Source organism: Notolabrus celidotus, chromosome 2, assembly GCF_009762535.1.
Source record: "Notolabrus celidotus isolate fNotCel1 chromosome 2, fNotCel1.pri, whole genome shotgun sequence".
Classification (NCBI taxonomy): Eukaryota; Metazoa; Chordata; class Actinopteri; order Labriformes; family Labridae; genus Notolabrus; species Notolabrus celidotus.
Genome location: NC_048273.1, coordinates 25,426,087 through 25,440,595, shown reverse-complemented (window position 1 = coordinate 25,440,595; position 14,509 = coordinate 25,426,087). Strand labels below are relative to the sequence as shown.

General features: G+C 42.0%; 1 protein-coding gene across 1 annotated transcript in view; it reads left to right on the top strand.

Annotated features, from left to right (window-relative positions):
* The window catches only part of gmds (GDP-mannose 4,6-dehydratase), a 172,450-nt gene that overhangs the window by 6,480 nt on the left and 151,461 nt on the right, over positions 1-14,509 (top strand). Inside the window, exons 2-4 of the mRNA XM_034676651.1 lie at positions 7,726-7,770; positions 8,776-8,863; positions 9,619-9,728. Of these exons, the coding sequence (XP_034532542.1) occupies positions 7,726-7,770; positions 8,776-8,863; positions 9,619-9,728 (243 nt within the window). The remainder of the gene's footprint in view (positions 1-7,725; positions 7,771-8,775; positions 8,864-9,618; positions 9,729-14,509) is intronic.

The window sequence follows — 14,509 nt, the reverse complement described above, 5'->3', positions numbered from 1 at the left end:
CTGAGAGACAGCCCCTGCAGGAGGCAAGCAGGCGGGCATCTGGATAGACCATCTCAGAAGTCACTGGCAGGTCTGCGGGGTCACAGTGATGCCGTAAATCGCCCGGATAACCACTGTTCATAAATTCAGGGGCAGCATGCGGCTCAGTCTGAATATCTCTGACGGCTGCCTCAGTGTGAAGTATCGGGGTGAGAGGTTGTGAGTTATGGGAGACCACCTGAGTGCCAAGGCAGAGCTGCAGAGGCTGATGGTGCTGTTTTTATGATCCGGGGTTATGAAGAGGAGAGGTTCAGCCTCCGTGTGTGACAGTTAAACTTTATTTTGGCTTTGAGGTTCAAACTTTGGACAACGCTGTGCTTCAAAATGATCCTTCAGACTGTTTCAGGCTCATCCTACAAGCCTCTTGTCTTCATCCTTTCCTTGCCTCCTTCCATAGACTGCACTGTCAGTAGCACAGGATTAAAGCAGAACAGGTGCCAGCAATGTTAATCATAAAACTTCAGACCTGGGTGCACACCTTTTTTTGCACTTGGATACTGATGGCTCTTTAAAGGCTGAGTCATCCTCACAGTTTAACTGCAACAGAATTTGATGAGCATCAGAGAGGAGACGAAGCAATGACAGAGCTTGAAGTCTGAGGAGTTTGAGACATTATGTGTATTTTACCTGTGTGGATATATTGTCATGTAGCACTCCTTTTATGTCTGAAATCAGACAGAGAGGGTGAGGGGCTTTTATCGTCATTATCAGATCAAGTTGAAAGAGATTCCAAGTTTAGTTCTACAGCTTTAAGGTCATCTCTTGAGGGTTCAGTGGTGATAAGGAGGAAAGAGAGCACCAGCTTTCCCCTGTAAACAATCAATCTGCTGGTTTCGCTACCAGAGACCAATCATGGCACGTTTTATATCAGCAATATATTTAATTCATATTCAAGTTTCTGAGTTTTATCAGATCAAGTTGTCAAACTGACCCCAGGTGGCTCATCTGGGATTCTTCATATGGCTGACATGGACGCTTAAATACTCCTAATGTGAAATTCTAGCTTAAAAATTTTTACCAGCTGTGTATGAGTGATCTGGTGTGTGTTGGCGTCACTGTACTGCTCTTGGAGCAGTGTTCCTGTCTGCAGAAAAAGACTTGGAGCTTAAGGTTGCTGAATGTCATTGAGACCAGAAAGTGCTGTCAAACCTGAACGAGTCTTAAAGGAGAGAAGAGAGATTGAGTTTACTCTTCACTGTGCACACAAAATCTTTCTTATTCCTGGTGTGTATGTGTGTGTGTTTATTTCATGTGGTATTGTGGTCTGTGATTACAGCTTCATTAAAAGTGGCGTGCTTGGCAGCATCTCCTTGCGGTCTAATGTAAGCACATTAAGGTGATTCATTTGGAGCTTACACAGAATGACAAATAAACGCACGCATGGCCGTGAACTCTGAGTTTGCTCACATGCAGATTGTGTTTGTGCACAGAAACGAAGCTCCATTTCCATTTGATGCTTTTGCCGTAATGTTCAGAAGGTGAGGTTAACTATAATGAGGCACCACCAATAGTTCAGAGTCCAACCAGCAGGGGGCACTAAACTCACAGTTCTCTGACTTGTGCAAAGACACCACGCGCTCTATTATTCTGTTTCCACTGACAACAAAGATGAAAACTGCTAAATGTAGAGTATCTGCACAGCTATGCCGAAAAGTGAAATAACAAAGACATCTTGTGCGGTTGGATATGTTTTGATTTCTTGTAATCAGACCTCAAAAGAGTGGTCTTGTAGAAATGAATCAAAGCTCTGTGTAGTGTTGTGTTTTCAAGAACACAATAAAACGCAGCAGACTGATATGATTAAATACATCAGTGTGAAAAATGTTCGCCACAGTAAGGAGGAAAAGAGAAACACTCATGCAGAGAAGCCGCTCTCTGATTGTGATGCATGTCCATCCTCATAAAACCACTGGATGATGATGATGATGATGATGATGATGATGATGATGATGGAAATGTTGATTGGAGCTAATGTTCACACACTGCAGGGAGGGAGGAGGAGCAGCAGCATTGTTAAAAAATTTCTAACATGTGGACTGATGTAGTCCAACATCAGCCTCAGGACATGGAACACTACATTTAACGACCTGCGCCCTAACTGGTCAGTTTCGGCAGGGGTTTAATTGTTTAATTTAATCCAGGAATACAATTATTTTATTCTTTAAAAAAACATTTTAATTGCTGTCAGAAAGCCATATGAACTCCAGCTTAAAGAAAAAGGATGATTTCATTTGCATTCATCCTAATTGGTGAAAACATCAGGGAGACATCCACAGTGTTTGAAGTTTTAAAGCTCTTTGTTTAACTTTTGTTTTAATCTGATTTGCCTTATTAATCTGTTCCTTGGGCCCTTGTCATCTTTCTGAACAGGTTTCATGTTTCAGAGCAGAACACTCACATGTTCAAATATGCAAAATTAACGATGGACAACATCGGAACGAGACGAGGGACATTTATTTATAGAGCACATTTCAGCAACAAGACAATTCAAAGTCCTCACACGAGACATTAAAAGAGTCAGACAAAGATCAGAAAAACACATTAGAAGGATGACTTTTAAAAACCGGAGCAAAAAAGAAACAACTCAGAAACAGCAAAACAGACCGTTAAAGTATAATGAGACAGTTTTAAAATATGAGCATAATAGTTGCAATACGATATAAAAAAAATAAAAAAATAAAACCCTCAAGACAGAAAACAAAACATTTTAGAACATGCAAAGATATGCTTAGAAAAAAACATACATAAAATAAATGAAAAAAGTGTGTCAGTCTTAAGCTTCAATACATTGACAGGAGAGACTACCACAGAGTATATAAGTTCATTCTTCCAGGCCACATAAGGGACTTTTTTTTTTAAAGGCACAGCATGTCTTTCCTCTAAGAGTTCCAAATCCAGAATATTAGGGTGTGAAATAGCTGCTTTTATGTTAAGATCCTTAAGATATTAAAATGTTGTTTTCAAAATCATTTTATTTTATTACAGCCATAAAAAAGTGTTGTCTTATTTAGATGTACTGACATTTTAATCTGTTGTTTTCATTTGCTGTGACACACTTGAATGCAGCCTCCTCTGTGGTAGGGAAAGGTTTCACACCTGTACCTGTTTGCTGCACCAGGGTTTGGCTCTTGTACCCCCCCTGCAGGTGATCCTTGTTTATACAGCCAATCTTCTGCAACCAGAGCTCAACAGCTCTATGATGCTGCTGTTTAAATGTGTTGTTTAAATATGAGATAACTATGGACTCCCCATCCAATGAAATCAACCTGTAGGCTCATATTCAGAGTAGATATCTCATGTCAAAGGTTTAACTCAGTCTGTGGTGTTACATTGACCTGGCAGGTGAGTATGACGTATGCGTGTGTGTGTGTGTGCGTGCATTCGTGCGTGCGTGCGTGTGTGTGTGTTAGTGCGTGTGTCCAACCCCCTGCTTCCACTGAGCGCCCAGCTCCCCATAACAGGAAACAGCGAGGTGAGGCCAGGGTTTATGGGCTAATACGGCCTCAAAGGAGCCTCTTGTTTTGAAACAGAGCTGCAGCTCTTCAGGCTTGTTTTCCATATTGGTCTGGCGTGGAACACTTTGACCCTGGCACAGGGGCAGGAAAACATGACACTGACCGGCACAGAGCTTTGAACGCTGTGGGGACGGGCGAGGGGCTGCCAGGGCCTGTGCCCATCTCCCCCCTCTGGGTGAGGCAGACACAGGTTGGGGCATCAGTGCTGACGGACCGCTCAGCCTGCACGGTCAACGTGCTGGAGCTGAAAATTATCTTAAAAAACATTCAGAGCAAGAGCAAGGTCTCTTTGAAATAAAATTTAGACCAGTATTTTAGCATTTTTATACACAGCACTGAGCGAAAAAAAACTTGAGCCCTCATTAGGACGGTTTAAGAGATGCGAAAACTAGCTACATGAAGTTACAGAGAAATGTTGTTTGTAAGACACTCTAAATTTGTCAGAGCAGCCAAATCCGTTGTCACAGTTTGTTTAAAAAAATATATTTATGGTTAGTTTTATGTAGCTGGTTTAGTACTGTCATGGTTAGCAGACACAGAGTTATGTTATCAGTAAAAATAAACAATGGTTTATATTAAGACCAGTTTGAAAAAAACAGCTAAGTGCATAGTTTCATCTAAGAGCCTGTAGATTACTGTTGTTGTTGACGACAAGTAGTTGAAAGCACGTCTTGAGTGACAGCTTTGAGGAGATATGTCTTCTCGTAAAGATGCTTTCGCAAGCCCCGTTTTCTTTTTCATTTGCAGATTCTAACTCTTTTTAAAATCCAGTTGGGTTAAAAAATTCTAACAACCTCAAAATCTAAGTCTCAGTGGGTTAGCTTCCACTTTGCACCCAAAATTCACACATAAAGAAGCAAACAACTCTGACTTTAGTGGCCACAGCACAAATAAACAGGTTTACAGCCTGGTTAAAAAAATGTTTTTGGGCCCTATAACTGACACTCAAACTCATCTGTTTTGATTTTTATAAAGGTTAGGAGTGATGTATTAACTAATTAATTTACATAGTTCAACCTAATTTACACTTTTTCAATGAATCGACAGTGTAGTCGCCATAAGTTCACGAGCCCTGTGCTTACGAAGAGGTCTACGTACCTAGCCTCATGTGCGCCTCCTCAAAATGTTACTTTGACATGTCAAAACAACGCAGACTGTAATCTCTGTTATTGGCCCACTGGGTAGCATTGCATTTCCTACATTTTCAACATTTTTGATATCACGTAAAAATGTCCCCCGTCCTCTGCCTACAGTGATAAAATGCCAACTAGCATTAACACAAAGTATTGCAGAGCGACGTGGACACGTATGTAGTCCTAACTGACTGACGGGTGGTTGTTGCAGGAGCTTTAAGTCCCTTCTCAGCTCCAGCTTGTTGCCTGTTTCTGAAATTATCAAAATGTAGAGGAGAAAGCATTTTCAAAATGGTGACCGCCATCCTTCTGCTTTAACGCCTCTTCAGAAACCAATGAGTGTCAGGGCTGTGTCGGGTTGTCATCTAATGCCCTCTAGTGGCCATAAATTGAGCTTTAAAGTTTGCTGAATCCCTGTAGTTCTTATAAGCAACTGCCTCAGTTTTCCTAGCTTGTGGGTGTCTGTTTTGTAGAATAGCATTGTTATCTGCTCCACCTGCACAGCATCTTCTCCTGCAGCGTGAAAAAGACAAACCTGCCAGGGTCTGAGTGCTCGCTGAACATGTAGCACCCCTCAACCAGGCTAAATATTTCCTCCTCTGCTCCCTGCCCTCCACCTTGACTGTTACCCCCAGACCTGGGGAGGAAGCATGGAGCAGGCATGCTGGCAGTGTAAGAGTGTGTGTGTATGTGTGTGCACATGTGTGAGGGGGATATTGAGGGATGAATGCCATGACTAGTGCGGAATGTTCCAGAGTGTTCCAGAATGTGCGGTCGGAAAGTCTGAGCAGGGAAAAAAAGACGAGGAGTAACATGGGTGAGGGGAACAAGACCTTATTGACAGGGCTCGCACTCTCACATACCAACATACACACTTGCACGAACACGTAGACACACACACACACACAGTTTGGCCCGGCGTCTGCCCAAAGCTCCTGATTCATGTGGATGTTGGATTTAATGATCCAGGGATTCAGGGAGTTTTTCTTTTCCCGCTCATGTCCATTAATGTGTCATGAAGTTAACAATATACAGGTTAACTTTCCAGCAGTTCAGTGAACCAGCCAGTTTCACCAAGAAGAGACGTGTTGAAAGGGAATTTCTGCCACGTTAACGTCAGTGTTCATGGTCATATGAATCAAGCTGATCTGATTATGCTATTCAATACGTCTCCCCGATCGTTGACTCCAAGGACAATGTGCCTTAAAAAATTATTAAAAATAAAGACTGACGGGGCGCAGGTGGCCTAGCGGTCTAAGCGCCCCACATACAGAGGCTGCAGTCCTCATTGCAGGGGTGGCCGGAATCGAACTGGCCACATTTCCTGTCTATCTTCTGCTATCCTATCCAATAAAGGCAAAAAGGCCAAAAATATAATTCAAAAAAATTAAAATAAATAAATAAAGACTGACAATAACAACTGACATCTAAACTAAATAAATGGTAACTAGTAATTTTTCTAGCTGTGATAAAACAGAGTGAAAATGGAATAACCAGGGTTTTAACTGAGAGTCGACACATTGGTTTTTAAACGGCTAATGCCGATAATTAGAAAGCAGGTCGGCTATTGGCTGATATATATCATGTTGATGTCACTGAACCGAAAGGAACATTCTATTAAATACATTTTTTTTCTTAACAGAAAAATATTTGACTAAGTAAAATATTACTGGATTTCTGTCCAGCCATCTGTAGTAATACAAATAGAAAGAATACAACTTAAATATATTGGTAAAAAACCACACAAACAAACAAAATGTATGATATGTCATAGATTGATTTGAATCATTTCATGGAAAAGAAAAATATATGGGGCTTCAGATTTCAGAAGATAACTGATATTCATCAATCAATCAATCAATCTTTATTTGTATAGCGCCAAATCACAACAAACGTTATCTCAAGACGCTTTTACAAACATAGGAGGTCTAGACCACTCTATGTCAAATTATGAACAGAGACCCAACTTCAAGACAGGGTAAGATTCAGCCTGACCCCACTTTAATCCATCATGAGCATTGCACATTGCAGTATTTAGCTAGTTACAGTGGCGAGGAAAAACTTCCTTTTAACAGGCAGAAACCTCAGGCAGAACCAGACTCATGTTAGACAGCCATCATGCCTTGACCGAGTTGGGTCTTGAAAGAGGGATAGAGGAGAGTAAGAGAGGGAGGTGATAATTATGGTTAAGTGCAGCATCAAATGTTATAATTTTGCACATCATAGTTAACTACAAGCCAGTAACTGTCTTAGATTGGATATGCTTTCATTCAGAAAGGGAAAATGCCATTAATCAAGCTCTGTCTTGCAGGGGTCGACAGATGTTGTTTTTTCATGGCCGATACTGATTAATAATAATAATAGTTAAACTGATATTTGGAACAGAAAAGCAGTTGAAATGAAAAACGTATAGAATATTACAAACTCCAACAAAAGACTTTGATCAAACGCTTATAGCAAATGTTAATCAAAGGTGAAACTTTCAATATCATGTACAGGAGTTAACTGTTGCACTTGCAGCACAGTTACATCACATAGCCATGCAATGTCTAGCCAATCAGATTGTGCTGTGGGCGGGACATTAGGTGAGACAGAGACATTGGTGAAAGCAGATCCAGAAGTAGCATACCTTTTCAATAGTTCATTCTGTCTGTGATGAGTAACACAAAAATACTGTAACAGATAATAAGCCAGATGCCAAATATCGGCCCCGATAATCGGCCAAGGCTAATATCTGTCAACCTCTACAAACAGTGAAAACAGTTATTAACTGCCTGGATATAGGATTTATCTTATATGATCAGTTGTGGCTCTCCTTGCAGTAAAAGCTTGTTTCTAAAAGCGTGTAATACCTTTAGACTTTGTAAAATCTTTGATTCAGTTTGTCTAACCTTGATCTGTGAATACTTCTATCACGTTGTAGTTGTTTGGCTGTAATTCAGTTAGCATAAGAGACTCTTATCAGTGTCTGAGTGTCAGTCAGAATCTTGCGACTGTCACTTCCAGGTTTTTAAAGAATTTTCTCTTCTGTCTTCCAGGATGGTTCCTACCTGGCTGAGTTCCTGCTCGCTAAAGGCTATGAGGTAAGAAAGCAACACACACTGCAAACTTTTTAGTGCCAAGGGTTTGTTTTCTTAAAGCTCAGACAGTACACACATACTGAAAGCAGACAGCCATGAATGCCAGCGAACACAGACACACATGCACATTCCCTCGATAAGCTGCATCCAGCCCCAGCAGTGTGTGGGAGCTCCTGAGGGACCATGACGTAAAGTGACGGGCGACATTGTGCACGTACTGACTCACACTTCACCATGATAAGACCTTCTGTGTAACTCTGAGCCTGTTCACCCCTCACCTTCTACCCTGGGTCAGCCCATTAACGGGGAAATGGTTGTTGTTATACGGCCACTCGAGTGAGGTCACCAACTTTCACCTGCTGCTCGATGTGTTTTCAGGAGCACGAAAAGTCAGCAGCCTGTGGATGGATGTAGAGGTTAATGAGCTGTTTCTGACGCAAAGGGTCACGCTCATGAAAAGTGACTGTTCATACAGCATACATGTTGCAGCAATGCTTATTGTGTTTTCCTGACAGTAGCTGCATGACTTCATTTCCCCTCAGTTGTGTAGCAGCGGCACACACTCAAACACTCAAATGCATGCACACAAATACACACCTTCATCCTGGACTGCATGGTCAGCTTTGCTCCTCTCCTCTTTGCCTGCCTCTGAGTCTGCAGAGGAAATGTGAAGGGGTCCGGAGCGGGGGTTGCATTAAAGAGGAGTGTACAAGCAGGCAGGAAGTGCACAGTGAATAAAGGAAGTGAGGTCAGGGCACAGCATCGTCCCACTAATGGACTCCCCTCGGATCAGGTTCTGTTATCTTCTCTGAGCAGACCTTCCTCACTCGCCTCCCCCCCCCAGAACATGATGTACAGATCACAGATCACACACAGCATCAAAAAACACATGAAGCACAATATTGTCTGATCAACTTTTGCCTTCTAAAATACAGATACAGAAAGAAAACATTGCACTGAACTGAAAAACGTCCCTGTGTCATCCTCTGCTCTCGTGTTTTCTCACAGGTTCACGGGATTCTGCGTCGTTCCAGCTCCTTCAACACGGGTCGCATTGAGCACCTTTACCAGAACCCTCAGACACACACTGAAGGCAGTAAGTACCCGGTCCAGGGGTTTTTGGACTAATGTGAGTTCAGAAACACCTCCAATGATTCCAGGCCAGCAGGCTCCAGGTCATAAACATGGACATACTAAAACTATTTTATTGGACTTTTATTAAACCAGGAAAAAGCTTGTTTGGATTAAAGACCTGGTCTTGTCTTGGCCAAGAAGGGCAGCTGCACAGTTAACAAAGTTCTGACAAGTAAAAGGCAGACATGCATGCAAACACGATACAAGAAACATGACTGTAATACATTTTTTCGAGTAACCATAAAAGTGCTATAAAAGTACTATCTATTATTATTATTATTATTATTATTATTATTATTATTATTATTATTATTATTATTATTATTATTATTATTATTATTATTATTATTTATTATTATTATTGTTGTTGTTATTGTTAATTCAAAGACATGAAACAGATACGAACCCATCAAATATTTGTTGAAATCAACCAAACATATAATCTGCAGCAAGATGTGCCTTTATCTTTAAAAGCCTGCCTGAAAGCACCAAGTCAGACCAGTTCCTTGAGTTTCTGTTCTTTTGGGATTCTTTCCAAAGTATCAAAAGATAAAAGATTCATTTATTGCAGGAAAACCCAACAGTTTGAGTTCACTTAACTGATGTGTACGTATTATTGAAAAACAAACCTCTTAAAACAAATGTCAGTCCTGTCAATGATTTGAGTCTTGTTTCATAAGTACCTGTATTTGTGTATCTCTCCCCTGCCTCTGTCAGACATGAAGCTGCATTACGGTGATCTTACTGACAGCACGTGTCTGGTGAAGATCATCAACCAGGTGAAGCCGACAGAGATCTACAACCTGGGCGCCCAGAGCCACGTCAAGGTAGCGTGATGATCCAAACACCACATTCAGTCCATCAAGTAGATCTAATGATCTGTGTTTAATTTCGGGAGTTTTTTTTTATCAATTTGACGCCTGTCCTTGTTGCTGCTTTTGAGAGCCTTTGGTGAGTCTGGTATTTAGCCTGTTGTTTCTGAGTTTTTCATTCTAAATTAAGGGTTGATCAATTATCAGCCAGGCCGATTTCCGGGGCCAATATTCATCATTCTGCCGATTATCTGTATCAGCATTTTACCCACTGATACTACTTTGGCTCTGCTACAGGCGTGTCTTTCCCGCTAGATCTACCAACAACTACTGCTACTTTAACCTCAGTGAGAAATCTGAGCACTTGTGCTTGACACAAAGTTTTTTATTTTTACTGTAAATTTATATTGGTTCCAAATATTTGTCAATTGAATTACCAATAATCGGTAACTGTATCGGCCCAGAAAAAACAACATCAGTTGGACTCATGTGTGAAGCTTGCTTCTTTCTAGTGCCACAACAGACACTTTTTCTTTCAAGCTTTTAATGTGTTAAGTTCCTCTAAAGTTATCGATTAATGGATCTATGGGCATGATTACCTTGTATTTTGTACGTCAAGCAGCTTCTAAGGAGTTGTTGTCAACTTCTCCAGAGCTTAGAGAGACGTTTTTACAGCTGTGAATGAATTATGTCAGACTTGGTGCTGAAAGTGCCGCATGTTCATTACAAGCCTTTAGGAACAAGTCCCTAACATAATTTCTTCTAATGGACGCAAACTTTAGTTAAAACAGAAAATGAGATTTGTTAACATGATATAAAAGTGAAACTCCGAGGCAGAGTATTCGTGCTTTGGTGAGTAGTTAGCGTTTTAAAAAGGGGACTTTCAGTTCTGGGAAGAGAACAGCTCATGTGCGGAGGATGCTGGACCTGATGGGACAGGAAGCAATGTGTTCTTGGATGGGTCAGTCTGTGCCACAATGTCCCTTTTGTCTCGGAGCTCTGCGGTGATCCCAGGAGATCCTTCAGAGCCCCACCCACCCACCCTCCTCTTCCTCCTGCCCGTCCACGCTGGGATCTGACACACAGTCTCCAGGCAGCACTGATTCCCTGTCACCACAGTGGTTTGGGTATAACATGGAGCCAAGAGCTTAGTCAGATCACAGTTAACTAGAGCATTTGTAATGGGAACATGACATGCTATTTTTTTGGATAGTTTGAGTTCCTTGATCCCTCACAGCTGTGTTAGGTGGAAGTTTGTATTAATCTATCACCCTCTTCGGCTGAGTTAAGTTCTTTAACTTTGAGTTATAGGATGTATGGTACGCTTTGATGAGCCAGCTGATGAAACAATCTATTAGCCAGTCAGCAGGAAATGATTAAGTTGCATCAATCTATTTATTTCTGTTATGTCAGACAGCTTTTTGTGAATCAGCTCAGCTTCTTCTCTGTCTAGTTGCTATTTTTGGGCTTGTTTGTGTACTGAAGATTTATCAGAGCATGCCCCTAAGTGATCAATGCAGTCTACTGTGGACAGAAAATGAACTCTTCCAGACTGTTGCTTTTTAAGTAGAATAGCCTCAAACTCTGTGGTTTTAGCTTTAATAACACAAGGCATTGCTGTTTTGTTGCATAATCCACTGAGCAGCTCTGGGTTTTGACTGTTGTTGGACAAAGACGTCACTGCTGACTCAAGAATTGTGTGTCTATGAACGGGAAAAGAGGAAAGACGAAAAAGGAAATGAAGGAAGACAGACAGACAGAAAGGGAGAGTGGGAGAGATGGTCAGATAGGAGGAGAATGATGACTCTTCTCCCCACATCCTTTGTGGTCAGAGGCCGTGACTGTGCTCCCACCTCCCACATGGATGATCATCCTGATGCAGGCCACACACACACAGACACACACAGAGTGACAGAAAGTCCCTGTACCTGTAGAGTCTCCTGTGTTTATTTGTTTCCACACCTATAAACCCCACTCTGGTCGCTTCTCACCACATGCTGCCTGCTCTGAACAGCTGAACCCGCTGGATTACTGGCAGCAGCGATGTGGAGACATTTCCAGTCCGTCCCACCTCAGAGGAAAAGATCAGTCACATACCTACTACTCAGCATCTCTCGTCCTTCCCATCATCCCTCTCCCCTCCGCCGACGTTTTACAGGGAATCCCTTCAGAGGCCAGCTCGTTCATCACACTCACTCGGGGAGATGGAGTGGTAGGATCAGTTAGAGATAGGGTGTCTGCTTGTGTGGGTGCTTGTTTCCGCTGCACTGAGAACAGAGTCGAGGTTATTTTCTGATGCTGCAGGGGCGGAGGTGGACTGGGAATAGTGGACGCCGGACACTGGAAAGGCCTGAAAGGCAGCCAGCTGCATTATCAAAAGAGCAAACAGAAGGGATATTATGTCTTTCCCATTTGACCGCAACAGCAAAAGATTTGATCAGTTTGATCTTTGGACTCAGGCGTCTTTTCCTGAAAGCCATTTTCCAAATATTTAATCATAACCCACAGGAAAGACAGCCTGAGGACAAAGTTAAAAACAATTTCCTTGTGAGTTTCTGTTGGATTGTTTATTTAGTGCTTTAACTCGAGTGGTGTAAGCTTTGGGATGATCTGTACACACTGAAAGCAAAACCAAAATGGATTAAGTCTAAACTAAGCCCTGAGATCAAGAGTGAAAACAGGTCGCACGTTATTAAATTTACAAATAGTGAACTGACATGTGGAGTTCCAGTGGGACAAAGAGATTCACCATTCTTAACACAAACTTATTTTGCAGAAACAAAGTTCGCTCTCACTGATTGGAAAAACGTCAGCACAAAGTTATGACATCTAAATCCATTTCTATGATCCAACATATGTGAACTCGCTGTTAACCACTTGCATGATGGCTGCCACGCAACATATGCATTGGTTTGGTGCGTTGGCTGTGCATGTCTTCAAATATTAACTCAACGTTGAAGTGAGCTGCAGTACACGAACAGCAGGGTAGAGTAGAGGTAAAGAGGATGTGACAGAAGACAACAGCAAGAAGTTTAAAAGACAAGCTAATGGATCATTGCCGCTGCACAGCAACAAACATGGCAGTAAAAATAACTGGCAAATGATAAGTTAAATCTTATAAGGGTATGCTGAAATATACAGAACTAAATGTAAATAAGTTTGGGGCTATTATGTCCGAGCACGGAGGAAACGCTGGTACAAACTGAGCTGGGCCGGTGCCCAAGGTGTGTTTTGTCCAATGGTCATTATTCGCCTGAGCTGGCACAAGAATTGTTCACTCATGGGCCACTAGGAACCAGGATTAAGATCACAGTAAAGTGTGCTGCCATCTCCAGATAAACTGTCACAGTGACAAGGAGGGTGTCTTTCTCTAACCTTTCCTTTCAGGCGATAAATCGATCCAACTAAGCTTTTCCAGTTCACTTTAAGAGCTAAGGCATGAGACAAACAGTAGCATGGCAGAAAGCATTGCGATTACATAACAGGAAACTGCGTGTTTGTCAGCTCCAATTTGCTCAGTAAAATATATAAACCAGCTTGTTTTCACAGCCACAGCCTCCTCCACAAGTTATTCTGTGTCTTGTTGCTTTTTGTGGTCAGAAACTTTCAGGAAAGCAAGTTTGAGTGACAGCCCTGAGGTCAGTTTGGACTCACAAACATGTATTGGAGAAGGAAACATGTTGAGTTTGTAGTTTCAGTGACCAGGAGTGACAAGACCTTGTCTCAAATCTGAAAATTTTGTGTTTGGCTTAATATTCTAATAATGCAACATAAGTGCCAAAGTCATGGCTGGATCTGATGTCTTTGCCAAAACAAGTTATCTTTTTTGGAAACTGCTGCTCTGAAATATGCATGATCAGCAGAGCAGTATAGTGAAGTCCTCACGGGTTTCTCACGGTAATCTGTTCTGCATCCGATGGTTCAACACAGCTCTCATTGTGTTTTCCCACCGAAGCGCTCCACAGGAAAGCCGTGAACAAAACCCCTCAGCGTTGCTCTCGTCCCAGCGCGAGCTCTCCCACCTGCAGCTGTCACAGCAGACACACAGACAGGCTGAATTATTAACACACCTTGCTAATAAGAGGGAAAATTACATGAAGAGGAGGAGGGAAAGAGAGAGGGAAGGTGAGGCAGCACTTTTCCACGTCATTGTATTTGAAGATTTTGAAGACATGAGTTCAGACTGCATTCAGGGCACCACCCCTTCATCATTTCGCTCTTTCTCTGCTACTTGTTGGTGTCTCTCATCCAAGCTTAACACAGGATTTAACATGCCTACCCCCCCCCCCCCCCCCCCCCCCCCCGAGGCTCTGCACTGTTTATTCACTGCATTGATGCGTTTATAGGCCTACAGTTAGAGCAAACGCAGGCTGTAATTCCACACTTACTCCAGTGTAGGGGCATTTTATTTAATCCTTGCTTGTCAGTAATGTGATTTTGCTGTTTTGACTCCGTGTGTGTGTGTGTGTGTGTGTGTGTGTGTGTGTGTGTGTGTAAAGGATATTGCAGTGTGTTTAGAGCTGCAGTGTCCTGCCTTATTTGCCCTCTAACAGTTGAGGATGCATTTTCTTACGCAGTCCTCACCAACTTTGTTCCAAAAACAGCAGAAGTTTGCTTTCCAGGAAAAACCAAGCCTTCTCCAAATTTGGTGAACTATGTAGCCGGGTAAATGGAGACTTTCATGGATTGAAATTATCCAACTGAGGCTCATAAAACTTTGTCTGGAAATCAGCTGGATTACCTCCCAAATATGCTGTTATGGTGGGGATATTAAGATGTATTTATATAGGGATATT